Source organism: Balaenoptera physalus, assembly GCF_965194825.1.
Source record: "Balaenoptera physalus genome assembly, chromosome: 12".
In the NCBI taxonomy this organism is placed as follows: domain Eukaryota; kingdom Metazoa; phylum Chordata; class Mammalia; order Artiodactyla; family Balaenopteridae; genus Balaenoptera; species Balaenoptera physalus.
The window spans coordinates 88912163-88940131 of NC_138897.1; the positions used below are offsets into that span (position 1 = coordinate 88912163).

Consider the following 27969-nt stretch of genomic DNA (forward strand, 5'->3'; position numbering starts at 1 on the left):
TCATACAATATGTGGTCTTTGTAACTGGCCTCTTTCACTTAGCATCATGCTTTCAAGGTTCATTCACATTATAACAGGTATCAGTACTTCATTCCTATTTTGGCTAAATAATTTTCCATTGTATGGATAGACCATATTTTATTTATCTATTCATCAAATAATGGACACTTGGGTTGTTTCCACTTTTTGACTATTGTGATTATGCCACTATGAATGTTTATGTATAAGGCTTTTTGGTGGACATACATCTTCATTCCTCTTAGGTTTTTACACCTAGGAGTAGAATTGTGGGGTCATATGGTAATTCTATGTTTAATATTTTGAGGAACTGCCAGACTGCTTTCCAAAGCAGATCCACCATTTTAGCGTTCCGCCAGCAATGTAATTAAGGTTCCAATTTCTCCACATCCTTAACAGCATTTATTATTATTATTATTTTTTAGCCATCCTAGTGGGTGTGGTGGTATCTCATGGTTTTAATTTGCATTTCCCTGATGGCTAATGATGTTGAGCACCTTTTCATGTGCTTAATCGTTAACTCTTCAGGTAGACCTGCCAGCTTCCTTTCTAATGAGGGAGAAACATGACTTTGTACCACCACCAAGTTTTTATTGAGTTTCTTTGTGCCTAGATCATTAGAAGGATTAGTACTTTTTCTTCCGTTGAGGCTCAGCTGCTGCTCCCACATGGTGAATGAAAGGCTTTCTTTGCATTTTTCCAAAGAAGAAAATCCAGGACTGTAGATGTTAAATTATATTATCTGAGCAATGCTTGAAGCAAGAAAATTAAGTAAGCTAAAAAACAAGTATCGGGCTTCCCTGGTGGCGCAGTGGGTAAGAATCTGCCTGCCAGTGCAGGGGACACAGGTTCGAGCCCTGGTCCAGGAAGATCCCACATGCTATGGAGCAACTAAGCCAGCACACTGCAACTACCAAGCCCGCGTGCTGCAACTACTGAAGGCCGCGCGCCTAGAGCCCGTGCTCCAAAACAAGAGAAGCCACCGCAATGAGAAGCCCACGCACCGCAAGGAAGAGTAGCTCCTGCTCACCGCAACTAGAGAAAGCCTGCGTGCAGCAACAAACACCCAACGCAGCAGAAAAAATAAAAAAATAAAAATAAAAAAACCCCAAGTATTATTGCAGCCTAAGGAAGTGGGGTGGCTTTGTGTTTTAAACTGACATAGTACATATAAGCAAATCTATTCAAAAGGAATACAACAGTCAGGTCCTCATGAGACGTGAATTGACATCTTCATATCTCTTTCTCTACTTAAATATTTATTTAAGTACTGGTTGAGTTAGAGAGGAGAGGAAGAAGTATCGGAAAACCAACGGAGTGTCATCAAGTCAGGCTGAAGAAATCGATACTTTAATTTACAAACTAATTTTCTCTGTCCAAATAAAGTCAACTCCAAGGGCTCACCCTAATTCTCTCACCGTGCTAGGATTTGGTTATTTTGTATGTCGCTCTAAAAGAGCAGCTGGGATTTGAGAACCGTTGGTTCTTCAAGTGTTTTCAATAAAACGTTTTTTAAAGCCGCGTCCTTGCGTGCGCAGCTGTCACTGCTTATTGGATTCTCCAGAGAGGAGACCTGAGGTCATTACCGACTGTGAGAGGCTTGAATGTCTGGGGAGGAAATCCGAGGCCCTGCTTTGACCGTTATAGCAAAAAAGTTCCAACCCACCGGCGTTTTCAAATTTACCACGCCCTTTCCCGCCTTCATCTCCAGGGTAACTTGACCACCCAGCCCTAAACCCAAATTTCTGCTGCAGGTTCCTAAGGGGACGCTGACTCCGAGCTCAGCGATCCAGCGGAAAAAACAGCCCGGAGACTCCCGCCACGCCCAGATCCGCCCATCTCTGCTTGGGGCGGAACGGATTCTTTCTCGGCCTTCCAGGTTGCGACGGAGGCCCCGCCCCGTTCCCGCCACTTCATTGGCTTTGGTGACCGGCCCCCCGAGTGTCGGCTCCGGATTGGCCGACTCGGCCGCCGCTCGGCGCTCTTCCCGGGGGCGCGCGGCGGGCGTGACCACGCCCCTTACGTCTGGACGCTGGGTCGCCTCGGGAGGCTCAGTATCGCCGCCGAGAAGGAAGGAGGGCGGTTGTGCTAGGAGCTGCTATGGTGCTGAATTCTCCTGCATTGCCGACCCAGACGCGGCGGTCGCGGCCATGAAGGTGAGGGGCCGGTGGGGCCGGGCAGTCCCTCCTCTCCTCTCCTATCCGGCCAGTGCGCCCAAAGTGCCTTCCTTTCGCCTCAGCGGTTACCCTGCCGGCACCTCGGAGAGCTCCGCGGAGGGGGGGTCCCCCGCCGGCTTCTGGGGCCCTGACCCGCAGGGCGGATGTCGTGGGCTCCCGGACGTTTCCAACTCCCACAGCGCCTCCGTCAGCGAGCCCGAGGCCGGGGGAGAGGCCGGGCCCGCCCGCACTCACGCCTGGTGGGCCCCTCTCCGCGCTGGGCCCTGTCCGCGTCCTCTGGGGCCGGAGGCAGACCCCCTGGTGCTCGACTCACCCTCCGTGCCTTTGCCCACAGCGTGCCCTCTCCCGCCCCGAGTCCTTGAACTGACCCAAATGTCGGGAGCACCACGGGACTGTCGCAGGACGGAAACTGCAGGACGAAGGGAAAAGGAGTTGTGCGGGGAGTCGTGAGGCTGGGGCCCGGCTAACTGGTTAGAAATGTCTCGGGGCGGGGATCCCACCCTGAAGGATCTGTTTGCAGGCTTAACACTGGGGCCGTGACCTAGAGCTCTTAGCAAACCCGTTGTGTCTCCATCGCCGCTAGGTACGCAGCAAGTAATTTGACAGCTTGAGTCTTCAAGGTGGGTGTGAGAGCGTGGGAGCATCGCTGAGTGAGAAGTTTAAGGAAGAGGGGGGAGGGGGGAGGTTCTGGCCTACTTTTGGGAGCTGATTCTCTCAACTTGATCGCTGAGAGTTCTAAAGAGCTCTGGGTACAACAATCAATTCACGTATTGATTCAAACCAAGTGGGATGAGTCATAAGGTGATACTCTTTCAGACATAGATGATTTCATTAATCTCAGTGAAGAGGTGTGATTGGCGTGGGTAAGAAAAATAACAGAGTGAACTGCTAGCTTAAAACTCTACCTTCACAAAGCCCCAAGAAGATATTTTGTTGAGCATTTCCTATGTGTTAGCTAAGAGGGATATATCATGCGTAGAAGTAATTCAAAATACAATCCCACCCTTTAGGAGTTTGCCAACCAAAAGAGAAGAGACATTCTCAAGAAACCACATGATGAGGCAGAATTTGATGTAAGGTATCAAAAAAATACAAAACCCTCAGGAGCAAGAAAGGATTTTTTCTGGCTGTAGGAAGCAAGGAAGATTTTTGGAATAGGTAACTTCTGAACTGGGTTTAAAGTATGAGGATATTCAAAGAGCTTACTTTTTAACTTCCCAGTTCAGCTATAAAATATTTCAACTTAGAATACCTCTTAAAATATCTAAAACTAGCTTTCTTTCCTGGAAACCATCATCCCGCTCTGTGTTAAGATCCAAAAACAAATAAGGGATCTTTATACATAATGCCTCAAAGAATGTCAGTACCTTTATTAGTAAATATTAAATTTGTGACCCATCAAGAAACAAGGTGTAGAAGGAGAGAGAATTAGGGGCAAGTACAGTGTTGAAATTTTTTCAGAAGTGTTTTTGAATTTAGGTGGAGGATACTGCTTTCTGAGTTGAAATTTTAGAAACAAAGTTGGATGGGATTTGAAAATATAAAAAGGTATATTTTATGAAACAAAATGCAGACCTAAATAGACATCAGTCTGAACAAGATGACAATTATGAAGATACTGCTTTTCATTTAAGTTTTTGTGAAAACTGGATTCACAAAATTTAGGATTGGGGCTATTTATTAACTTTGTTTCGTATTGAAATTGTCTAATTTTGCAGTATCTATAGATTTCTGGGCAGGGGCATTGATTCCTGATGTCATGGAATTCTAACATGTGAATGTTCATCTAAGCAAGTATTAAAATTAAATTAAAATTAAAATTTCAGTGGAATTAAAATTAATTTAAAAGCCAAGCAATCAGATAAGTACATCTTCACACAAACCCAGGAGCAGGAGCTGATTTTAGTATATGTGTAGAATGGGTATTTTCTTTACTTTTTTTCTTTAATTTTTTTTGTCTTTGTTTGTTATTGTTTAGAAACTGTTGTTTTGAAATAGGTTTGTCTCAAAGATTCAAGTAACCGTTTTACCTTAGAGTAGCATCTAATTAACTTCCTATAACGGATTTAAAAAAAAATCCAAATTAGTGTCTTATGTTAATTTGATTTAATCTTCTTCCTGTTTTCCCATATTTATATTGATCTCACCCTTAATTGTACTAATCATGTTCATTCTTCCAAGCTCAAAACGAGACATCAAGAAGAAAGTAATCTGTTTAACATAATTTCCTTATCCTTTTTTTTTTTTCTCTTTTCTCTGAAAGGTGGGGGAGTGATGCTAAGGGTCAAGTATACTGTTTTGTTTTTTAATTTTATTTATTTATTTTTGGCTGCATTGGGTCTTTGTTGCTGTGCGCAGGCTTTCTCTAGTTGCGGTGAGCAGGGGCTCTTCTTCGTTGCGGCGCGCGGGCTTCAGTAGTTGTGGCACATGGGCTCAGTAGTTGTGGTGCACGGGCTTAGTTGCTCCGCGGCATGTGGGATCTTCCCAGACTGTGGATCGAACCCGTGTCCCTTGCATTGGCAGGCGGATTCTTAACCACTGTGCTGCCAGGGAAGTCCCAAGTACACTGTTTTTTGTTTGTTTGTTTGTTTTAAGAAAAGAAAAGAAAACCCAAACATGAAGAAGATAACATTTATGATCTCCAGAACACGTTATTTGTAAAAATCAATCAATTTGGCCAAATGTCTTACCTAAAAATATTACATTTTTAAGATTAGCATTTGTTTTTGCATCCTGCTTAATGTCCAAATGGTATGAGAGAAAGAACTTAGGATGTAGAATTTCCTCCTTTGTGGTATATAGCCTGATAATTTAGTCATTAAGATCGCAGAGTTCCTGGTGTATTATATTTCAGTTGAATCAGCAGTTTCAGTAAGAAATCCTTTCCCTTTTTAAGGAACTGTTGCTCCAGTGGCTCTAAATAGGGCAAAGATTTTTGCTTATTATCTTAATCGTTTCTTCTGGTTTGCTTTAATTTCTGTAGGGAAGTTTAACCTAATTGAAATTTAAACTGTAAAACTTACTCTCTTATATCACTGGTACTGAGATTTGAAACATCTTTTCATATTGTTTAACACAAGGACATTGAGTTTTAGCAAACTGAAGGTTGTTCAGAGTTTAAAGACAAAGCTTGTGGTGATTGAGTTCTCTGAAGAAGCTTCCACTGGTGGAAGAACTGAATCCCTGCCTGGTCCTTGTAGCTTCTTACAGCATCCAAGAAAATTAATGTTCTTGAAATTGAAACTTCTAGGTTTATCCTTAAAATAACTGTGTAAAATATTACCATATTTAATTTAGAGTTGAGGCAAGAAACTCTTAGGAGCTGGCATTATGATTACTGCTGTTTACCTAGTTTAATCAAAAGCAAATGATTTAGACTATGATCATTTAGTTTTTTGCTGTTTTCAAACCCATCAACTTCCCTACTCCCCCTTCTCTCTCTCTCTCTCTCTCTGGCTGTCATTTAATCTTCATGGAAATCACTATAGCTTTTCTTAGTCTTCATTCTAGTTTGCCTGGCTACTATTACATTTGGTGGAATCATTAAAAGGGATCACATCCTGATGTAGTTTAGAATAGGATTCAAAGTTCGTAGTAAACTTTTTGTTAATTCTGTAAGTTGAGCATTTTGGAAGTCTCCCCGCCCCAACCCCCAGATATTCTAAAAAGCACATTAGATCTCACACAGACACACACACGCACAATCAAAGACAGCTGAACCTTGAGCCATTTGAAAACTGGCACTCTGCCAAAAAGAAGGCTGGGCTACTGCTCTTGCAAAGAAAGAACGCATTCCCTCTTGCTTTTGTTGACTGAAATGATGATTCAGAATGGGCCTCTATTGTGTGAATCTGACCGAGGAACCCAAGAGAGTGCTTAAAAAATTGGTGGTCTGCTATTGTGGAAATAAGTGTCACAGCACTGGAAACTGTCAGTCCCACTCTCCTGCAAAGTGTTTACATTTGTGGGTCACAGCCCCCTCCCCTCCTCTATACTCCTACAGAGGGGAGGGAATTTCTAATTCATTCTTTAGGAAGGAACAATACAGGAGGAACACGTTCAGCCTTTCTGCTACTAGAGAATGAAGAGGAACTTTTATGTTGGTGATTTTAGCAAAGGAGCTGAACATGCTTGCCTCAGTACTTTTCTGGGACCTTCTCAGATCTATCTTCCTGTGGGTAGGGAAGGGACTCTGGTCAACTAGATGGTAAGCTGCTGTTGGTCAGCTGTGCTGGTGGCTGGGTGGCATGTTATCAAGACCAGTTGGCTGCAGAGCTAAGTCATGTTCTCCAATTGGTGTTACCAGTAAAAAAGCAAATATTTAAATTTCTGTTTGTCTTATTTCTTTATTCGGTTTTAAAATGGGAATGAGAAAAAAAGGTAGTGTTATTGGCTCCCTAAAATCTTGGTGCACTGTCTTTGAAAAAAACATGAGAACTGGCATTGGATACCAGAATAACATGAAGAGATCTAGGTGTCTGGGGCAGTCCAAACAGGAGGCTTTAGAATTTAATTTCTTACTGTGGGCCATATACGTTTTTAATATGAGATCTGGTTCTTAATTGATGCCAGGCAGGCCATGGTTCCACGGCTAATCTACTCAGGATCAATTTTAGTCTGAGAGGATGTGTAGGAAAGGGATTAGGTTTATCAAGAAAAAGTCATTTATTTTCAGTAGTCATTGATGGCTAGAAAGTCAACTACAAACACAGATAAATTCTCTGAACTAGGAGTTTTGTATCAGACGTAAGTAGATGGTTGCCTTATTTGGTTATTCTCTATGTTGTTTTTGAACTATATTCATGGTCAAGAGAGGAAATGTAGCCATCTTTACATCCTTCTCACCTCTTGGATTCATGTGGTTTAGTCTGTAGAGTCCTGCTGTCAACCATGGTCCCAAGTAGGGTTTAGAATTGTTAGTCACATAAGCCCAGGTCATAGCAGAGATCCAGACTTTGGCTTTATTCGTGGAAGGGTAGTAGATTTTTTTTTTTTTTTTTTTTTTTTTTACAAAGCAAGCAACTGAAAGATGGATGGAGACCTTTATATAAGTAATACACCTCTTTCGAAGTGAGGCATAGCAACAACTCAGTGAATTTACTGCAAATCCAAAAACCAAAGGGCTGTGGTTTGTGTACTGTCTGCCTAGGAATTGGATTCACTCAGAAAATTTAGGAGGAAATGGAGTAGTTTGGAAAATATGCTTCAATCTTACTATCAAAAGGTGAGCAGAGTGTGAATAAAAAAATAACGGAATGCAGGCTGATTAAACTGGTGGAAGATCTTAGAGGATAGGGACTATGGAAGTAGAGAGAACATGAACTTGGGTCTCTAAAGCTTTTAAGGGGAGGGTGCAAAAAGGGGAAGCTTTTTGGTTATGACCCTACCAGGTACGGTAACTGGGCTCTAAGGAAATACAACAAAGACAGAGAGTCAAGAGCTCAGAGAATAAATTCATGTTCGCCTCCCCGCCCCTTTCCCAAGAGCACACATTCAATAAACTGTTGGGAAAATGCTCTCTTAAATTGTTCCCTAATTGCTTTTGTAGATTCTGTCACTTGAAAAATGGGACTGTTATATCAAGTATTAACAGAAATTTGGATAGATTTGAGAGGAGAAAGGTCAGTATAGGACACTTCAAGCATTATTAGGTGAAGGGCAAGGTAATAGTCCTTAGCTAGGGATCCCCTGTGCCCTGAGGGGACACACAGAAGAAATTCAGGCAATTGGGACTTTAAGGGAAAGTGCAAGAAGATGAAACATACTAACGGGAGGCAGGGAGATGGACCCTAAGTTTGGAAGATTCATCTTCTGGGTGGATTCTTCAACTTGGAGGTGAAGAAGGACAAAAATAGTTTGCCAAATGGCTTTTTGACAGACCCAGAAATCACTGTCTTTCTCCCAGTATTGGAGAGTTCACCCAAGCAAATATGTAGAGGAATAAGTTAGGAAGTAAGAAATCTGAGCCAAAAAGCAAAGAGCAAATAAAATGAAGGAGGGCACCAAATTTCAGCTTAACTTGCAGGCTAATATGTGGTAAAAGAAAGGAACTGATTGGGGACTTCCCTGGCGGTCTAGTGGTTAAGACTCCGAGCTTCCACTGCAGGAAGGTTCGATCCCTGGTTGGGGAACTAAAACATGCGCGTGTGGTGCGACCAAAAACATTAAAAAAAAAAAAAAAAGTTTTTTTAAAAAAAGGAAAGGAACTGATTTAAAAATCAGATTAAATTGTTAAAAACTCAGCTGAGCTAATACTTTCTGAAAGGATTAGGGGAAACCAGAGTGGGAAAGGAAACACTAGAGGCAAATCCCACTACTTGGGGATGGGGGTGTGAAGGAGCGGTACGTACACAGGTAGTGAGGAGCACGTGCGGAGATGTTGGTCCTAGAACTCTAGAGGCACAGGCTTCAGAAGTAACCACAGCCCCTTCCATTAGGGAATCTGAGTGATTCTCCAGCTGAAATGATGTAGGCAGAAAGGAGAAATCCCCTAGACCGAGCAGGTGTTAACCTTTTAACCTTGACTGTACATTCACATCACATGGGGAATTATAAAAAATTCTGAGGCCCAGGTTGTACCCCAGACCTGTTAAATCAGAATCTTGGGGCTGGGACTCAGGCACCAGTATCTTTTAAGGCTCTCCTGGTGAGTCCAACCACTGTCTTTATTTTTTTCTTTTTTTTTTTTTTTTCCGGCTGCGTTGGGTCTCCGTTGCTGCGCGTGGGCTTTCTCTGGCTGTGGCGAGCAGGGGCTACTCTTCATTGAGGTGCGCAGGCTTCTCACTGTGGTGGCTTCTCTTGTTGCAGAGCACGGGCTCTAGGTGCACGGGCTTCAGTAGTTGTGGCTCGCGGGCTCTAGAGCACAGGCGCCATAGTTGTGGCGCACGGGCTTAGTTGCTCCGCGGCATGTGAGATCTTCCCGGACCAGGGCTCGAACCCATGTCCCCTGCATTGGCAGGCAGATTCTTTTTTTCTTTTTATTTTATATATTTATTTATTTTTGGCTGCGTTGGGTCTTCGTTGCTGTGCGCGGGCTTTCTCTAGTTGCGGCGAGCGGGGGCTACTCTGTTGCGGTGCGTGGGCTTCTCATTGCCGTGGCTTCTCTTGTTGCGGAGCATGGGCTCTAGGCGCACGGGCTTCAGTAGTTGTGGCGCACGGGCTCTAGAGTGCAGGCTCAGTAGTTGTGGCGCAGAGGCTTAGTTGCTCCGTGGCATGTGGGATCTTCCCGGACCAGGGCTTGAACCTGTGTCCCCTGCATTGGCAGGCGGATTCTTAACCATTGCGCCACCAGGGAAGTCCAACCACTGTCTTAAGGGCAGTTTCACAGGCCTAGGCGGCTCCTTAGCAAGAGGCAGTGACAGCAGCCGCTGTGGTGCAGGACGAAAAATACATGCTCCGAAGTTGGGGAGGTCGAATCACTAAAGAGATCACCTTCATTTCAGCACTGGGGTGCCAGAAAACACAGTCTTAATAGGGGAATGGAAATTAAGTTTTTAAAATATGCTGGATGGGAAAGAAAGGTACATCGAATAAAACTGGTGACTGGGGCTTCCACTTTGAAATTTCTGAACTCTTTCAAGAAAGGCTGGAGTGTTGCAAATGCTACTGTCAGAGGGTAACAGTATACACAGGTGGATTTACCCTTCAGTATGATGCTAGGAATATTCTCTTATTGGGAGATTATTCTCTTATTGGGAGATTTTGTCCAAAATTAAACTTACAGGACTAATGAGGCTGAAACAGATTTTTCAGTGTTTCTTTTTTCCCTCTGTTATGGTCTCTGGCTGATTTGTACCAAATATTAGGTTATACAACATGTTTTTGCCTGGGACAACACTTTGGGAGTTGACTTGGGCTTTCTTTTAAAATTTTTATTTTATAATGAAATGGCTGAAAGAAGATGGAAGCATTCTTTTCATTATTTTCCCTTCTGGGGAATGAAGAGGAAATTCCCTCCCCTTTATAGAAACATGAGGAATTGGATGAAATAGTTACCCTCCAATATTGATGTCTACAAAGAGATTCACTTGTTTTCCCAAAACAAATCCTTCTATTCCCTTCACCAGAGCTGTGTATATTTTCAGCCTAGAATTTTAATGATCATACTCATTAACATGGTTTGAAAATTTGTATCCTTCCTTAACTCTCATTGTAAAACTGATTTCTGAGAGAAAGAACAAAATGTGTAACAGTGCTGCTTTTGAAAGGGAGTATCATTTGAGATTTTTTTTTTTTTTAATCATGAATTTAGAAATGCACTCTTTTATTTATTTATGGCTGTGTTGGGTCTTCGTTTCTGTGCGAGGGCTTTCTCCAGTTGCGGCAAGCGGGGGTCACTCTTCATCGCGGTGCGTGGGTCTCTCACTGTCGCGGCCTCTCTTGTTGTGGAGCACAGGCTCCAGACGCACAGGCTCAGTAGTTGTGGCTCACGGGCCTAGTTGCTCCACGGCATGTGGGATCTTCCCAGACCAGGGCTCGAACCCGTGTTCCCTGCATTGGCAAGCAGATTCTCAACCACTGCGCCACCAGGGAAGCCCCTCATTTGAGATTTTTGGCCTGCTAGGTTAGAATATTTTTTACCTTTATTACTCTTTATCTACAAGACACAATTTGAACTTAAAATTTAAGTTCAAAAACGAACAAAAAATTTAATTATGTTGCCTTTAAAGAGGTAACATAAAGAAACCTTTTACACAGTTATTTTACTTATTAGTCATAATTATGGAACTAGATGCTGTGGAGGAAAGAAGTTCGGTCCACAAGGAACTTTCACTGAAGTTGAGGAGACAACATCACCCAGGCATCAAAAGGAGGATAAAAGCTAAAAGCAATTTAATTGTTCAGTAGCTAGGTCAGCAGGAAGCTGAAGCTTCTCAAAAACTATACTTCTTTAAACTCCTGGAATGAAAGTTTCTCCTGGTGGTACTTTCTGTAGTTGAGGTATTCCCAAAAAAATATTATGCTCAAATTGAATTTTTAAAAACATTCTCAGTTGTTTTAAGAACTCACTGTTTAAAGCACTGCGGATGATTAATTTTTTTTAAAAATGGCACTGCGGATGAATCCTTTGCTAAGAGAACACTCACTTTAAATGAACTATTAGTAAATCTGGATTTTAAAAAATAAATTTATTTTGTTTTTGGCTGCGTTGGGTCTTCGTTGCTGCGCGCGGGCTTTCTCTGGTTGCAGTGAGCGGGGGCTACTTTTCGTTGTGGTGCGCGGGCTTCTCATTGCGGTGGCTTCTCTTGTTGCGGAGCCGGACTCTAGGCACCTGGGCTTCAGTAGTTGTGGCGCACGGGCTTAGTTGCTCCATAGCATGTGGGACTTTCCCGGACCAGGGCTTGAATTCGTGTCCCCTGCATTGGCAGGCGGATTCTTAACCACTGCGCCACCAGGGAAGCCCCTAAATCTGGATTTTTATGCCTTTATGTTTAAACAAACCATGGCTTAGACCCTGAGGTATATATTTATTTAAAGGTATAAACTATTAATAATAACTTAACCTGACTTTTAAAGACATCACTATTTCTTGAGAATTACAGGGTTTGAAGCCATGTAATACTTAAGTCAGTGACTCTGATGCTTAAGAATGTTTGAACCTATATTGTGGTTTCATATTACTTTACCTTCTCCTTTCCCTACATTTAATATAGCATATTACTCTGGGTAGTAGCAAGAATGGTCTGATCCTTCTATACCATTCCAAATAGACTTTTTTTGTTTTTGGCCGCGCCAGGCGGCCTGTGGGATCTTAGTTCCCCGACCGGGGGATCAAACCTGCACCCCCTGCAGTGGAAGCATGGAGTTTTAACCGTTGGACTGCCAGGGAAGTCCCTCCAAATAGCCTTTTTTTTTCTTTTTTAAAGAACTTGAGCTTTATGTATTTTTTTTTTTAATAAATTAATTTATTTTTGGCTGCGTTGGGTCTTCGTTACTGCGTGCGGGCTTTCACTAGTTGTGGCGAGCGGGGGCTACTCTTCGTGGTGGGGCGCAGGCTTCTCATTGCGGTGGCTTCTCTTGTTGTGGATCACGGGCTCTAGGCACGCGGGCTTCAGTAGTTGTGGCTCGCAGGCTCAGTAGCTGTGGCTTGCGGGCCCTAGAGCGCAGGCTCAGTAGTTGTGGCACATGGGCTTAGTTGCTCCGCGGAATGTGGGATCTTCCTGAACCACGGCTCGAACCCGTGTCCCCTGCATTGGCAGGAGGATTCTTAGCCACTGCGCCACCAGGGAAGTCCCATTATTATTATTTTTTGATGTGGACCATCTCCAAAGTCTTTACTGAATTTGCTACAACATTGCTCCTGCTTCATGCCTTGGTCCCTTGGCCAAAAGGCATGTGGGATCCCAGCTCCCCAGCCAGGAATCGAACCCGCACCCCCCGCACTGGAAGGCAAAGTCTCAACCACTGGACCGCCAGGGAAGTCCCTCCAAATAGCCTTTTAAGGTTGTTTAAAAAAAATTTTTTTTTAAGAGCTCATTGGACAAGCAGTAAATGTTTGACAGAATTAGATAATAAAATAAATGGAACAGTGCCTTTGTTATGCCCTTTTAACTAATAGGACCTCACCTACCTGGCCTTCCATTACTTACCACATTATCTAGAGTCTAGAATATGCTTAAGAATTAGGACAAGGGGCAAAAGCTCATTGGTTCCAAACAGTGTAGCTTTATATTTTAAGCATGGGAAAATGCCTTGACCCCTCACTGAAAATGTATTATTATATACGCTTCTAACAAGCTTGGTTATCAGGTGTCTGAATGCAGTAAAAAAGGAGAGACAGGTTGCTAGAGGTAGATATAGTGATAGCAGTGGTGATTCACAGAAAGGGAAGAGATGAGAGAAAAAAAACATAAAAGGCAGCATATTAGTTTCAAGCACTTAGTGGAGTGGCAAATAGCCCTTACACCTCAAAATGTCATTATGATTATCAGGTCATCAAAAATTGTGTTCAGTATTCTCAGTTTGCTTTTTTAAAATATTTTCCTTAATGTTAAATTAATATATTCCTTATAAAGATTTGGAAAGCAGGGGAAGACTCCAGAAAACAAATTATACGAGATATACATGAAAACCTAGAGAGCACTTCGGTTGGCATTTTGATGTTTTCCCAGTCATTTTTAAAAAATCAAAAAAGTTTTCACATGCCATAGTTTATTATGCCCAGATACAAATGAGAGGACAGAAGTTTAATGAAATTAAGTAATTTGAATTTATATTCTTTCTGCTAAATGATAGCTAGGAAAATCTGCCTCAGCCTATAGAATGGTGCTGTAGTCACCAGTCTAAGGTTGCCAGATAGAATACAAGACACTCAGTTAAATTTGAATTTCAGATAAACAATGAACAGCTTTTTTTGGTGTAAGCATATCCCAAATATTGCACAACACTTACTTCTATCTAGTCATCTTTCTTCTGTGTGCATGCACGTGTATCTCTAAGCGTGTGTGTGCTTTTTGTTGTTTTTTTACGAAATTGGGTTCATATTGTATCTTCTCCTTTTGTTAACAATATATCATGAGTATCACCAAAGCCAAATATTCTTTGTAAATACCAGAAAATTATCCACTTCCAAATAGCTTAAAATTTTGATGCTTAAAAGAATAATCTCGAAATTATTTAGGGCTAACGTGCCTCTCCAGAATGGCATTCCCCGAGAATCCCAGAGAGCCCAGGTTCCAATCAGCTTTAAACTGGTGCCTATTTTTGTTCCTTTTCAGGCGGGTGCCACGTCTATGTGGGCTTCATGCTGTGGGCTGCTGAATGAAGTCATGGGGACTGGAGCTGTCAGGGGCCAGCAGTCAGGATTTGCAGGAGGCACTGGTCCATTCAGATTTACACCGAACTCTGATTTTTCCACTTACCCACCAGCACCTACAGAAGGGCCTAATATAGTTTGCAAAGCCTGTGGACTTTCATTTTCAGTCTTTAGAAAGAAGGTGAGTTGGATGAAATGTTACATACAAAAAAACACATGTATCAGAATTCTTGATTGTATGTTATTTTGAGTACTAATGAATATTCATTTCTTCTTATACAAATATCAGAAAGTTAGTCCTAATAACCATTTCCCATTTAGAAAAGTACTGAGTTGCAGAGACTGTATCACTGCTCAGGTTTTCTGACTAGACATTGTCACTTCTTATGTTGCTCAGCCATCCTTTCTCCTGGACTCTGACCTGTTCGTACACTTTGATTCTTATGTTCTGAAGCAAGAGATTTAATTAGTCTGCAATTTTGTTCAGAGAAGATTTACTATAACTTTGATCTCAAGTTTCAAAAAATGTATCCCCACCCACATTAACTCAAGTGAAGAAATGAGTATATTAACATTAGCTACTGTTTAAAGATTCAGCATGCAAAATAACGGCTAAAACCGTTATTTTCTTTAGGACAGAAAGTTGTTCTTTCTGAGAACCATCATATTGCTGGGCCATCTCCCAGGCTTGTCAATTCAGTCCTTTGAAATACTTAACAAACAAGGTGTTAGCTTGTGGGAACAATGCCCGTGTCCCCCGCACTGGCAGGCGGATTCTTAACCACTGCGCCACCAGGGAAGCCCGCAGTCCCCCTTCTCTTTAAATGGGGAAATTTTCACATAGGCAAAGGGCAGGAAGAGAGTTTGTGGTTGTGCTTTCTGCTCTGTGTGGTTCAAGTCAGCTCTGTTTTGCTGATTACGTTTGCCCAAAGGGGTGGAAAGGTTTTAATTCATTAACACTAGAGTATGTTTTTCTTAAAGGTCTGTATTTGAACTTCTGTGAATCCAAACTGCCTCAGCAGTGACTGTTTTGATTTTCACCGCTTTTAGGACACGAAAATGCCCATGGGTCTGGTGCCATGGGGGACTTCATAAGAACTAAAATTTAATTTTAATAGAAGGCAAAAGGAAAACTAGTGCTTTCACAATGGCTTATATCTGGCTCTCATTAAATGCTTCTTTCCTATCTGTTTCTTCAGCATGTATGTTGTGACTGCAAGAAAGATTTTTGCTCCGTTTGTTCGATCTTACAAGAAAATCTCCGTAGATGTTCCACTTGTCACTTATTACAAGAGACAGCCTTTCAGCGCCCTCAGTTAATGCGACTGAAAGTGAAGGATCTACGGCAGTATCTCATTCTTAGAAACATACCGATCGATACCTGTCGAGAGAAAGAAGACTTGGTAGATCTGGTACTGTGTCACCGTGGGCTGGGCTCTGAGGACAACCTGGACACGAGCAGTCTGAATTCCTCAAGGTCCCAGACTTCTAGCTTTTTTACACATTCATTTTTTTCAAACTATACAGCCCCATCTGCTACCGTGTCTTCCTTTCAGGGAGAGCTTATGGGTGGAGACCGGACCTTAGGATCTGGAGTACTGGCACAGGTACGAGGGTGTAATTACCCTGAGGGCCTGGCATGTTGTCTGCTTTTGGCCAATATGGAGGGGGCTTTAGGGCTGAAGACTCCTTGCTGAGCCGGGGTTCCACGTGCTGCTGAACTCTGCACTTGCAGGCTCTCCTGATGTGAGGCTCCAAGCTCAGATGCTGCCTGAAGGGCCCAAAAAGAGCTCATCAGTCTCTTGACCTTAGTTACCTCAGTTTCCCTATCTTATATAGTTAAATACTAGCTGTCGAAATAATGACTGTCAAATGTAGCATATAAACGTTTGCAGGACTATTTGTGTGTCAGTGACCATGGAAACTATAAGTTAACCTAATGCCCAGTTGCCTTGCTACCGTAAAATTGTTCTAATTTAGATATTGGGAAACAGCCATCTGAATTAGTGACAGGATATGGTTATTTACTCATTGCAAAGAAACGCCAGTGCAGAATGTTGTCCCAGTGAGGTCCTTGGGCATACTAATTGAATAACATGCCAAGTCTTGTAATTAATACTCAATTTGTATATATGAATGATTCTAAAATGCTGAAAGAATTGTTTTGAACATTTATTTCCACATTTAATTTTCTCCTCTGAGGAAAGAGGTTAGAAGCAGAGGGAAATGTGGTCTAGTTGCTTTCTAAATAGTCATCAATTAGATAAGCCCAAGCTAGAAGTTTTATTATTTTCCCAAATGGCAGCTGGCATAATTATGATGCAAAGATAAGACACATCTGACTTTTGTGTCACTTTTGGGTATATGACACCACTTGGGAGATGTGGGTCTTTGGATGATACAATATGGTGTTTGTGAACTAGTGGGGTAGAATACTTGAAATTGGGCATTGTCCTAGGCTTTCTGTTCTCCTTAAAGAAAAGAGTATCTGATGGTTGAGGAATTTCTGAAAACTAGAAATAGCATCAACCATCAGTGAATTAGTCTAGAAAGCATCGTTTGGAATTAGAATGTCTAAGCATGAGGTAGTAGGATTGAGATCTTTGAAATCGAATACCCTTGACACTAGGGCTGATCTTAGAGCTTTAGTTTCTACCTGCATCTTAGAGGCTCCAGTTAAACCAGCCAGCTGCGGGTCCTTTGCTAAGGACACAGTGCAATTCCATACACTTTTGGCTTTGACATTCTGTGATGGGACCTTCTTAACTTCTGGGGAGTTAATACTATGGTTAGGTTTTACAAATTCACACACACATAGGAATTTGACTTTTGAGATAACTATGGAAGGTAAATTGTTTATGGACTCATGTGGTGCCCAACTCCTTGGGAGGGGCAGCAGCACTCAGGATCCTAGGAAGGTGTGGAGTATGCCAGGCATTTAGGGTCATTCTTGGGGAGGATCTATTGGAAGGGTTTTCTCCAGTGATAAATATGGGTTGGTGCCATTAGGAAAATGATTCCTGACCTAATATGCATTATGTGTGCAGGTGCGAAGTGAAATAGCTTCAGCAAACACAGAAGATGATGAAGAAGATGACGAAGACGACGATGACGAGGATGAAGAAAACTTGGAGGAGCGGGTGAGACTGCCTATAAAATTTGGTTTCCCTGACACGTCACCTTGGTAGGCAGGGAAAATGCCCATGTGGACTGTCGCTAGATTAGCACAGGATGTTTCTTCTGGTTTGAATGCAGCACAATATATAAAACACTTCAAGAACCGGTGGGAAGTCTGGGGAGAATATCCAGGGCCAGTGATGACTGTAGGGTGAAGGCAGCATGCTATTTTCCTTGCTGGATTTGCAGGAACAGAGGTAATGGACACACTCTGTGATTTCAGACATCTGGCCTCGCTAAGAAGAGAGTGAGAGCTTCTCTGTCTGACCTGTCAAGCCTTGAAGACGTGGAAGGGATGAGTGTGCGCCAGCTCAAGGAAATCCTGGCTCGGAATTTTGTCAACTATTCTGGCTGTTGTGAAAAATGGGAGCTAGTAGAGAAAGTAAACCGGTTATACAAAGAGAATGAAGAAAATCAAAAGTCATGTAGGTTTATTTTTCCTTTGTTTCCCTGTAGTAGCTTTCTTTAGGCCTTTAAAAACTGGCCTGTTTCTGTCAGTTAAGTCCACTTTATTTTTGAGAAACCTATGTATCCTTTTATTGAGTGTGAATTAGTTATATAAACCTGCTTATAGATCTGTTAAGCAGTAAGTTCATTATGTGATGTTGGCTTTGAGATCACCATTGCCAATGAGTTAGATAATCTTTTGTTCAGTCTGGTTTTTCTGGTCATAATTTGTTAGAACTCTAATGAAACTCCTTGTATCTAAAAAAGGCTTGTTTTCTCACTAACCTGTCTGGCAGGCCAGTACTTAGGATTTAAAAGCTACCATTGAGATAATCAAACAGTGGGGGGGAAAAAATTCCCTAGAGCCAAGATGTTAAGTAGTTCTTAACATCAAGTATCAGTAGGTTTCTTTGTTAAGTCACGAAAAGCTAAGGTTAAGAACTTCTGAACTATTTATTGATGGAGCATGGAGCAGAAATCCTCAGCTGGTAACAGGGCCAAGCCACAGAGCATTTATAGGCAAGAAAAAAGAATTCAGTGGTGTTCAGACTGACAAATATTATGTTCTTATCTAGAAAACAGTCCTCCCATCATTAACGTGTATCATCTTGAGTTTTTTTCTTTAAAACCTGGTTATAATACAGCATTTGTTGATAAACAGGTTTATGCCCAGAATATGCAGATAGTATTTTGGCACACCTATTTCTTTTCTTTCTTTTTTTAAAAAATATATTTATTTTTGGCTACGTTGGGTCTTTGTTGCTGTGCACGGGCTTTCACTAGTTGTGGAGAGCAGGGGCTACTCTTCGTTGCGGTGCGCGGGCTTCTCACTGTGGTGGCTTCTCTTGTTGCAGAGCACGGGCTCTAGGTACGTGGGCTTCAGTAGTTGTGGCTCGCGGGCTCTAGAGCACAGGCTCAGTAGTTGTGGCACACGGGCTTAGTTGCTCCGAGGCATGTGGGATCCTCCTGGACCAGGGCTCAAACCCGTGCCCCCTGCATTGGCAGGCGGATTCTTAACCACTGCGCCACCAAGGAAGTCCCACACCTACTTCAAAGATGATGCAACAGTAGCAGATACAGGCATCTTAATCATTGGAGCCTACAGAGGCTCATCTGTTATCTTATTCATGGATCCTTTCTCCCCACTTTCCAGTAATGGTATGGGCCATGAACTAGGACCCCAGATGACAGGATTCTCTTGACACGACAGTGTTTATTTCCTTAAATCCAGGGACTATTGGCTTTTCAAGCTTGAATTCCTGTTTGGTTCTTTCTAACCTTCTTCATGATTCCCATTAATCCCTTCTGTGACCTGTAGAAAGGGAAGCCTCACTGTCCATAGCTCTATGGCCAAATCTCAGGCTGCAATGAACTTTTTAAACTCATTCTGAACCTTTCTTATTCAGAACCAGAACGTCCCATGCCTTTTGAGTTAGACAAACTTCCAACAGTACCATCGTAGCCAGAAACACAGATGAATTTTGAGATGATTCCAAGGCTCAGGGGGTGCCGTCCCTCAACTACAGGCTACTTGATGTATGACTCTATAACTTTCCCGTCGGTGTAGAAATAAAGCTCCTCCTCCTACTAAGATGAGGCTCTGGAGCCTGTGACTTTCCCAAGGCCACACAGTTGGGCTGGAAATTCGAATCGTGTTCTGACTCTGAGGCCCATGTGTAGGACAGCCTAGGGCTTCTTCATTTTTATTTATAGAAGCAAGCTATCACAAAAACCTTGTATTATATACAGATGTAAAATAGAATTAAATAGGGGCGGGGGCGGGAAAAAAAAAGAATTAAATAGCTAACGTGTTAGGCACTTCATCCCTGGTCCTGAGATAAGTATTTCTCATTTATTCTTCACAAAACCCTACGAGGTGTAATTATTGCCATTTCTAGTGGAAGGAATCGATGTGCCGAGAAGCGGGGACTATTTCTCTTACAGTGGGGTCACTCTGGGTCACTCAGAGGCTGTGCCCGCAGCCCCAGCTCTCTGTTCCCTTTCAGATGGCGAGCGGCTGCAGCTGCAGGACGAGGAGGACGACAGCCTGTGCCGGATCTGCATGGACGCCATCATCGACTGCGTCCTGCTCGAGTGCGGGCACATGGTCACCTGCACCAAGTGCGGCAAGCGCATGAGCGAGTGCCCCATCTGCCGGCAGTACGTGGTGCGCGCTGTGCACGTGTTCAAGTCCTGAAGCCGAGGACCCCCCAAGCTCGATCCCAGACGTTTCAGTGCACAGAAGGGACTGGAAACTTCCTGTTCAAAATTTGAAGCTATTTTTTAAAATTATTTTCACAACTAACTGGGGACGGGAAAGATTCATCCTAAGTTGCAGCAACACTGGTCCATGCCGTATGCCTGTCAGCTGGAGGACTGGCTCAGTTTCCCAGTTTCTGCTGGGCTTCTTCACACATCTCTGATTACTAATCGCTGAAGTCAGACTGCTTATGGCATCAGCTACTGTTCTCTTTGGAGGACATTTATCCTGTTCTCTTATTTCTCCTTCATCCTATTTTTAACTTTAACTACTCAGATGTTTGAAACTTCTGCTCTCTTTGGATGAGGTCACTGTCTGCAAATGGCCGACATGGTACACGCCGAACAGGGGCACCTCTGAATGTTCATTTTATTAGTCATGTATATTTTAAATGCTACTATTTGATGAATGTAATTTTCCACATTGTTGCTATTTCTGCGTTTAAACGTAATTGGGAACAACTGACATTCTATAGTCAACTGCCAGGGCCTGAGACTAAACATGTCCATTTTTGTTCAGGTACAGCTTTTTATAGCAAGGGCTGCATCTAGCTTCCTTCATTAGAGAAGTGTGTGTGTTAAATTCTTTATTAACGTGTAATCAGTTTACACTGTTTTATATAGTGAAAGTGTATTTTCAGTGCTACCCACTAGCTAGTTTGAACTTTAGGAATAAAATTAGGTTTTAAAAAATGCTTTTGTTTACATTTGTCCTGGTCAGTTCCTAATTTACTTCGGTACAGCATGAATGGGTGTCCAGGCCTGGTCTAGCACATTCTTCATGAGAGAAAGGAGCACCTTCAGAGATGCTGTACCTGTCTACCTTGGCTGCTAATTTACCAGTAAATTTAACTACATGTTTGCCACATACTGTGACCAGGTATTGTGCCAGATGCTTTATGGTTACCTCCAGCATTCTGAAATAGATATTGCCTCACGTCACAGATGGGGAACTCAATATCTGAGAAGTTAAAGAACTTGTCGAAAATCTCACAGTTAAAAAGTCACCATAGGGAATTCCCTGGCGGTCCAGTGGTTAGGACTCTATGCTCTCACTGCTGAGGGCACTGGTTCAATCCCTGGTCAGGGAACTAAGATCCCATAAGCCGTGTGGTGCAGCCAAAAAAAAAAAAAAGTCACCACATCAGAATTTGAACCTAGCTCTGATGACAGTGTTTTTTTCTTAACTCTTCTAATACCACAACTGAGAAACCTGAGACATTAGCTTATGCTAAAAGGTTCTTGGGACATTAATGATCTGAAATCTCTTTTCTTTTAGGTCCAGCTCTAATCAGGGTGCTTTTTTGGTTTAGTTGAGACCAACTGTGGATTCATTCCCACGCCTTGTGGGCAGGTATGTTTTTAGGAAACTACGTAACTTCTTGGCTGAGTCCTGTAGGTTTTTTATTTTTTGACTCTGCAGTGGATAACACATGCCTTCAGGTGCTCAGGGTCCAGAAGTCAATCAACAAGACCTGAAAATTACAGCAAAGGAGGTAAACAGTCTTGCCCCGCTGTGCTTAAGGCAGAAAGTTTGGCTAGCTGTGAAAAAAAAGTTGCCTTTCTACGTTTTCTGGTTTTGAGTGTCAGAGCATGTAAATCAAAGCCTTGTGGATATTCTCAAATACCCTTCTCCTCTGCTTGCCTGAAGAGCCCAGGGTGGGTACTGGCTACAGTTCACATGGACAGTAAAAGCTCAGCCCCTGCTGAAGCTTTAGGAGCACTTAGTCTGTACTTCTCCTGAGACAGTGAACTCCAGAAGTTCAGCGTTCCCCACAAATCCCTAAATTGGTGGAGAGAAGTCTTCAAATCCAGGCCAGTGGGTGATGGTAAACACACTGAAATAGAAGCTGAGCAGCAGGTGTTGGTGTATCTTAAATTAGAAAATTGAGATTTATTTGCTCATAGTCTCAGCTTAGAACAGCTTGTTTACTGTTTCTTTTAGGACTTATCTATAGTTTCAGGTGTTTGTTTCAGCAATGAACAAAAACTCTTAATGGTGGATCTTCTAAGGTAGCATTTTGAAATAACCTTGGCTCAGTGAGAAGCCAACAAATTTTTAGCCTAATAGGCTCAACACTTAGAATAACTGAATTGCAAGGCACTAACTTATCTGGCAGAGGGCAAACATTCCTCCCTGGAATCTGCATTTTCTAGCTGCATGCCATGCCTCTTTTAATTTTCTGAATCGGTCATCTATCATATGGATAAAATTCTGGAAGTTCACAATGGAATGCAATGACGTCTCTTTGTCCTTGTCCTCACAGGATGGAAGAATGTCATTCCATGTTTTGGATGGGCCGTGGTGCCTGCCTTTGTAAAGGCCAGGATGCCTAGAGGAAGGAGGGTTACGGCCTTCCCTCTTTCCTGGGTTAAGAAGTTGTGATCTCACACAGGAAGTGGTCCTTCTGGTTTATGGTCCTTCCATTACTTCATCAGATACAGTGTATGGGCTCAGAGCAGCTGTTTGCAAGCATCTAGCTTGGCCTGGCCTCATCTAAAGCTCATTTTTGAAGGAATAAGTCTGTTCGACACACCATGGTGTGTCCTTACGGTAACTCCGGCTGCTCAGCCCTGGCAGCCCTTCCTTCACCTCCTCTCTTGGCCGACCTGTGTGCTCCTGGAAACATTATGGGGGAAAGAGGGCCCTCTAATGCCGAGATTCCACTTGAAAACCACTGTCCTCCTTCAACGGTTCCCAAGGGAGAAGATGCCTTTATTGGACATCAGGGTAGCTCTTAACTCGGAGGCTCACAGCACTCAGGCTGCCAGGAAAACTGCAACTTGACCTCTTGTGTGGGCGCTCCACGATGAACGATCAGGCTTGCAAAGGTAAGCCACATTTTTGTAAATAAACCACAGGGTGTTAAACTAATCTTAACCTCTTTTAAATGCATCTCCTGAGTTAAATTCTGGGGTGCAACAGCTTCAGATGTCTCCAATTTGAGTCAGAAAGTATCTCTGGATTTAAATTAATAGGCGGCGGCACAAACTAGATGGGATGTAAAACCATTTCACCGTGGCAAAAAAAAAAAAAAAAGGATGGGGGGCAGGGGCAGTATGAAACTACCATAGCAGGAAAGGCTAGTCCCATGCGTCCCAAGTCTGATGTTGCTGTTGATGACTGAGGAAGGAAGCTGGGTTATCTTCATTTTCAGATGACTAGAGCAGTTGTTCCAGTATAAAAATCCTGTGATCTAAAGTCTACTTCTCACTGGTTTCTATGTCTGCCACCTGGGGAAGTTACCACCTAACCAGGTGCCTCCAGCACCCCAGCCCCAGGTTACCAGTGCAGGATGTGGCCTCCTTGAGTTCCGTCCAGTGGCGGCTGAGGAGATGAACCCCTGTCCCCCTTTGGCAGTGGAAATGCCAAGTGGCTGTGGAAGTTATTTTATACGGGTGTGGTCAGCAGCACCCAAACAGGTAAGCCACCCTGCCCCTTCAGGCAGTTCGTACCTAATTCTTACACATGGACATTGGTGTAGCATAGTTCTTTCCTGTTATCTTTATTAGCTACAAACAGCAAGATCTCTTTCTGAAAATGGAAAAAACATGTACCAAGGGGCTGCCGCATTTCTCAGATGAATAAGAAATTATACTTTGTTTGCCTTCAAAACAGTATACACTGGCATCGAGACTACTGCCTCTGGACTTCCTAGTCAGATTTCTAGTGCACCCCTAGAACAGAAACCCTCCAAGTCCAAGAGTGTTTTTTTTTGTACAATTGTTTATACAAATTCAACAAAGGTAAAACCGCGTCAGGGAAGGTCTAGGAAAACACCACCTTACAACAATGGCACTTATGAATGCATAACTTTACAACTAGGAAACAGCCACGTTATAAACCTTAAACGAGAACTCAACTCACACTTCAGAGAGAAAAAAGGAAAAGAAAGGCTATGTTGGATCATTTATTCAACTTCTTGACTCACTGTATAAATTAGATCTGTGTAGAGTACAAGAGCTCATATGCGGGAGCAAAACCCTCCTGAGTGCAAAGGCTGAAGTCTGAATTTTAAAATTTTGAGAGAAAGGTGAATTCTATACAGAGGAAATTTAGCAAAGTGTCTCACTTTGACTAAAATTTACACATATCCACAACATGCTTATGTAACTTCTTGACAAACAAAGCAGGCTCTCAACTTCCAGTTAGACATGCTTTTAACTGGAAGGTCTTAGCCTGTTTTGCCAGATCTGGGCACGTGTGTAAATGAATTCATATGAAGTACAGGTTAAGTTCTCTCCTACCTTAAGGAAACCAGGAAAGTTGGCAATCTCAAAACAATAAAAACACTGGTATGCATTCAAACCTTGCATAAATAACTTTTAAACAATTTGTACAAAAATAGTTCTGCATAATGTAAGATGTAACAAAACCAAACAAACAAACATGTCAAGACGGCAGCTGTGGTGTGTGGTCCATTTTATGTTGACACCAAAACCCCCAAAGTTGCCAGGAATAAGGTGTCCAAAACAAAAAACACCACCACCAAAAAAAAAATTCCTAAGCTCATGCTTCCAGTAAGAGAATTTCTCCCAAGTCCATCCTCCTCTCCGACAGGAATGTCTTCTTGGTAAAGGCTGCCTTAGAAATGGTCCAGAAAGCAGTGCAGTTTTGTTTCAGAAAGACCAAAGGAAAGCGCCTGACTCACTCATCCCCAAAACGGTGGCGGACTGGCTTCTCCCTCAGCGAGACTTGCAAAATGGAATCGTTCTGTGGTCTGTTGTTCCAAGTTCCAAATTGAAAATAAAAGCCCTAGTTTTTGTAAAGTCTTTTACCCTCCCCTGCCGCGTCCCCTCCCCTCACCCACCCCATATTTACATACTTGTCCTTGGACTAACTCAGTTTTTGCAGGAGTTTTTCTTCCACTTGCCCGAACTGGACACTAACAGACATTTCAGCTATGAACTGCTCACAGCCTTCCTTGGTAACTTGCTTGCAGTACCTCAGGTCAATATGACAGATATTCCCACACCGTTTGAAGAAGGACAGGCACTGGTCAGTGACCTTATTGCAGTCTGCAGGGAAGAGGACACAAGGTGAGGTGGAGGAAGCGTGGAGCCGAGGGCCCTCCCCAAGCCCCAGGCACTCAGCAACAGAGCAGCAACTGTCCTTGCTGGAAAGCTCTCTTCAAATGCAGAATGGTTTCATCTACCACTTACAGAAGTTTCATATATGCTTGAAAAGCATCCACGCATTCCAAGTGAAATTGCTTAGACTCTTACCCCATGGCCGCCTCTTATATGTATATATTCTCACATCAGTAGGTCCTGTCTATGTTGTTTTATAAAGATAGGATCACACAATATATGAAAATAGCTTGCTTCTCATGTCTACTCTACTGCTGAGAACACCTCTCTCTGCAGGTTCTTGTGTGCTGTCTGCTTATTCACAGGGGAGAAGTGCTGGGGGAGTGAGGACGCCTGTAAGGTCATCCTGGGATCCTCCCACTCCCCTGGGCACCAGCCCTTTAGACGGAGGCCCCGTGTGCTTGCCTGCCCTCTGTGGGACGTTTACCTCAAACCTATGCAGGAGACCCATGTGCTAGAAGGGGCCGGAGAGATTCTGTCCACAGGGAGCAAAACCAGAATTCAGAACCCTCCACCATGCCCTCACCGGTAGATGTGCTCTTCAACCGAGTATTTCTATCAATTTGGACTTTGCTTCTGTAGCACTGTTTTCTTTTAGAACTGAATCCTCAGTCAACGGGCTGCAACGCCAGCTCGCATCCAACTGAGGCTGAGTCCCCACTCTGAGCCCAATGATTCCTTCATCTCAGTGGTATATTAAGCTGGAGACCTTTCCTCATCATCACTAAAATTGGTTGTGTGGGGAATATTATGGATAGGCCCATGATGGGTTAAACAAAGTCTGTTTAAGAGTGAAAAATAGATGTCCAATGAAAGGACAATCTGGGTTAAGAATTACAAGCCTCAGGGCTTCCCTGGTGGCGCAGTGGTTGATAATCTGCCTGCCAATGCAGGGGACACGGGTTCGAGCCCTGGTCTGGGAAGATCCCACATGCCGCGGAGCAACTAGGCCCGTGAGCCACAATTACTGAGCTTGCGCATCTGGAGCCTGTGCCCTGCAACAAGTGACGCCACGATAGTGAAAGGCCCGTGCACCGCGTTGAAGAGTGGCCCCCGCCTGCCGCAACTAGAGAAAGCCCTCGCATGAAACGAAGACCCAACACAGCCAAAAATAAATAAATAAATAAATAAATAAATCCTTCCCTCTTAAAAAAAAAGGAATTATAAACCTCAAACCATGTGGCCTATACCTCACAACAAAATAAATTCTAGACAGATCAAAGCATTAAATTTTTTAAAATGATACTTATGGAAAAGAAGTAAAAATATCTCTGCTTCCAGACAACATGATCTTAATGCGATAACTCTAAGGATTCCACACACACACACACACACAACTAATTCAGCAAAGTTGCAGGATATAAAATCAACACACAAATATTAGTAGAATTTCTAAACACTAGCAATGAACAATCTGAAAGAAAATTACGAAAATTTCATTTACAATAGCATCAAAAAGAAAACATTTAGTAATAAATTTAATGAAGAAAGTGAAAGACTTGTACACTGAAAACTAAAAACGCTGAAAGAAATTAAAAGATATAAATGGAAAGACAGCCGATGTTCACGGATTAGAAAACTTAATATTAAAATGCCAGTATTACCCAAAGCAGTCTACAGACTCAATGAAATTGCTATAAAATACCAAAAGCGTTTTTTTTTTGCAGAAAAAGAAAAATGCATCTTAAGAATCATGTAGAAATTTAAGGGACCCTGAATTGCCAAAGCAACCTTGAAAAAGAAAAAGTCAGAGGACTCGCACTTCCTGATTTCAATACTACAAAGCCACAGCATGTGTTACTGGCATAAGGACAAACATATACACCAATGGAATAGAATTGACAGCCCCAAAAATAAACCCTCAAATGGTCAAATGATTTTTGGTGAGATGCCAAAACAATTCAGTGGGGGAAAAGACAGACTTTTCAACAAATGGTGCTGGGAAAACTGGGTATCCACATGCAACAGGATGAAGCTAGACCACCCCCCCCCCATCACACCATATACAAAAATTAAGATTATTCAAAGACTTAACATAAGAGCTAAAACTATGAAACTCTTAGAAGAAAACATGGGAGATCTTCATGACCTTGGATTTGTCAACGGTTTCTTAAACACGACACCAAAAGCACAGGCCATAAAAGGGAAAAGACCGAACTTCATCAAAATTAAAAACTTTTGTACAAAGGACACTATCAAGAGTGAAAAAACAACACAGAGAATGGGAGAAAATATTTGCAAGTCATGTATCTGTTAAGGAATTAATATCCAGAATATATAAAGAAATCCTACAATTCAACAACACCACAAACAACCTGATTAAAAAATGGGCAAAAGACGTGAATAGACATTTGTTCAAAGAAGATACACAAATGGTAAATAAGCAAACGAAAAGATGCTCAGTATCACGAATCATTAAGGAAATGCAAGTCAAGACCACATTGAGATCTTCATACGCATTAGCATGGTTTTCACTTAAACAAACAAAAACCCCCAAACCCCAGAAAATGTTAGTAAGGATTTGGAGAAGTTGGAACCCTTTGCACTGTTAGTAGGGATGTAAAACAGTGCAGCTGCTCTGCAAAACAATATGGTAGTTTCTCAAAAAAAAGTAAACACAGAATTACCATGTGATTCAGCCAGTCCATTTCTGGTTATATACCCAAAGAACAATGAATTTATACACCCATGTTCACAGCAGCATTACTGACAATAGCCAAAAGACAGAAGCAACCCAAGTGTCCATTAGCAGATGAATGGATAAATAAAATGTGGTGTATATATAATAAGCCAGTCCCGAAAGAAAAACTACTGTATGGTTCCACTTATGTGGGGTACCTAGAAGAGTCAAATTCAGGGACAGACAGTAGAATGGTGGTTGCCGGGGGCAGGAGAGGAAAGGGAGTGAGGAGTTAGTATTTAGTGGGTACAGAGTTTCTGACAGGGTGAAGAAGAGGTTCTGAAGACGGATGGTGGCGGCTGCACAACTACATGTCCGTACTTAATGCTAGTGAACTGGACACTTAAGAATTGTTAAAATGGTAA

At 42.6% G+C, this 27969-nt stretch overlaps 2 protein-coding genes across 17 annotated transcripts in view; one reads left to right on the forward strand and one right to left on the reverse strand.

The window, feature by feature from the left end:
* The first annotated feature begins 1739 nt into the window (after positions 1-1739).
* On the forward strand, positions 1740-20528 carry RNF34 (ring finger protein 34). Of its 3 annotated transcripts, none has more exons than XM_082418091.1 (6): positions 1740-2174; positions 13913-14131; positions 15150-15557; positions 16998-17090; positions 17351-17552; positions 19581-20528. In XM_082418091.1, exons 1-6 carry the CDS (start codon positions 2169-2171, stop codon positions 19769-19771), a joined length of 1119 nt encoding a protein of 372 aa, XP_082274217.1. In that variant the 5' UTR covers positions 1740-2168; the 3' UTR covers positions 19772-20528. The 3 variants fall into 3 exon arrangements, with proteins under 3 accessions (XP_082274217.1, XP_082274219.1, XP_082274218.1); XM_082418093.1 differs by having other exon boundaries at positions 2030-2174; positions 15507-15557; XM_082418092.1 differs by lacking the exon at positions 17351-17552 and having other exon boundaries at positions 2030-2174.
* Positions 20529-23540: 3012 nt separating this feature from the next.
* KDM2B (lysine demethylase 2B) overlaps positions 23541-27969 on the reverse strand; it is a 122962-nt gene continuing 118533 nt past the window's right edge. For all 14 annotated transcript variants that reach the window (XM_082418013.1, XM_082418017.1, XM_082418007.1 and 11 more), the window contains one exon: positions 23541-24852. In XM_082418013.1, coding sequence (XP_082274139.1) covers positions 24671-24852 — 182 coding nt within the window. In that variant the 3' untranslated portion in view covers positions 23541-24670. The remainder of the gene's footprint in view (positions 24853-27969) is intronic.

Coding starts and splice junctions, on each gene's coding strand:
- RNF34 (XM_082418091.1), top strand. Junction 14,132..15,149: donor TTTCAGTCTTTAGAAAGAAG/GTGAGTTGGATG, acceptor CTGTTTCTTCAG/CATGTATGTTGTGACTGCAA. Junction 15,558..16,997: donor GATCTGGAGTACTGGCACAG/GTACGAGGGTGT, acceptor TTATGTGTGCAG/GTGCGAAGTGAAATAGCTTC.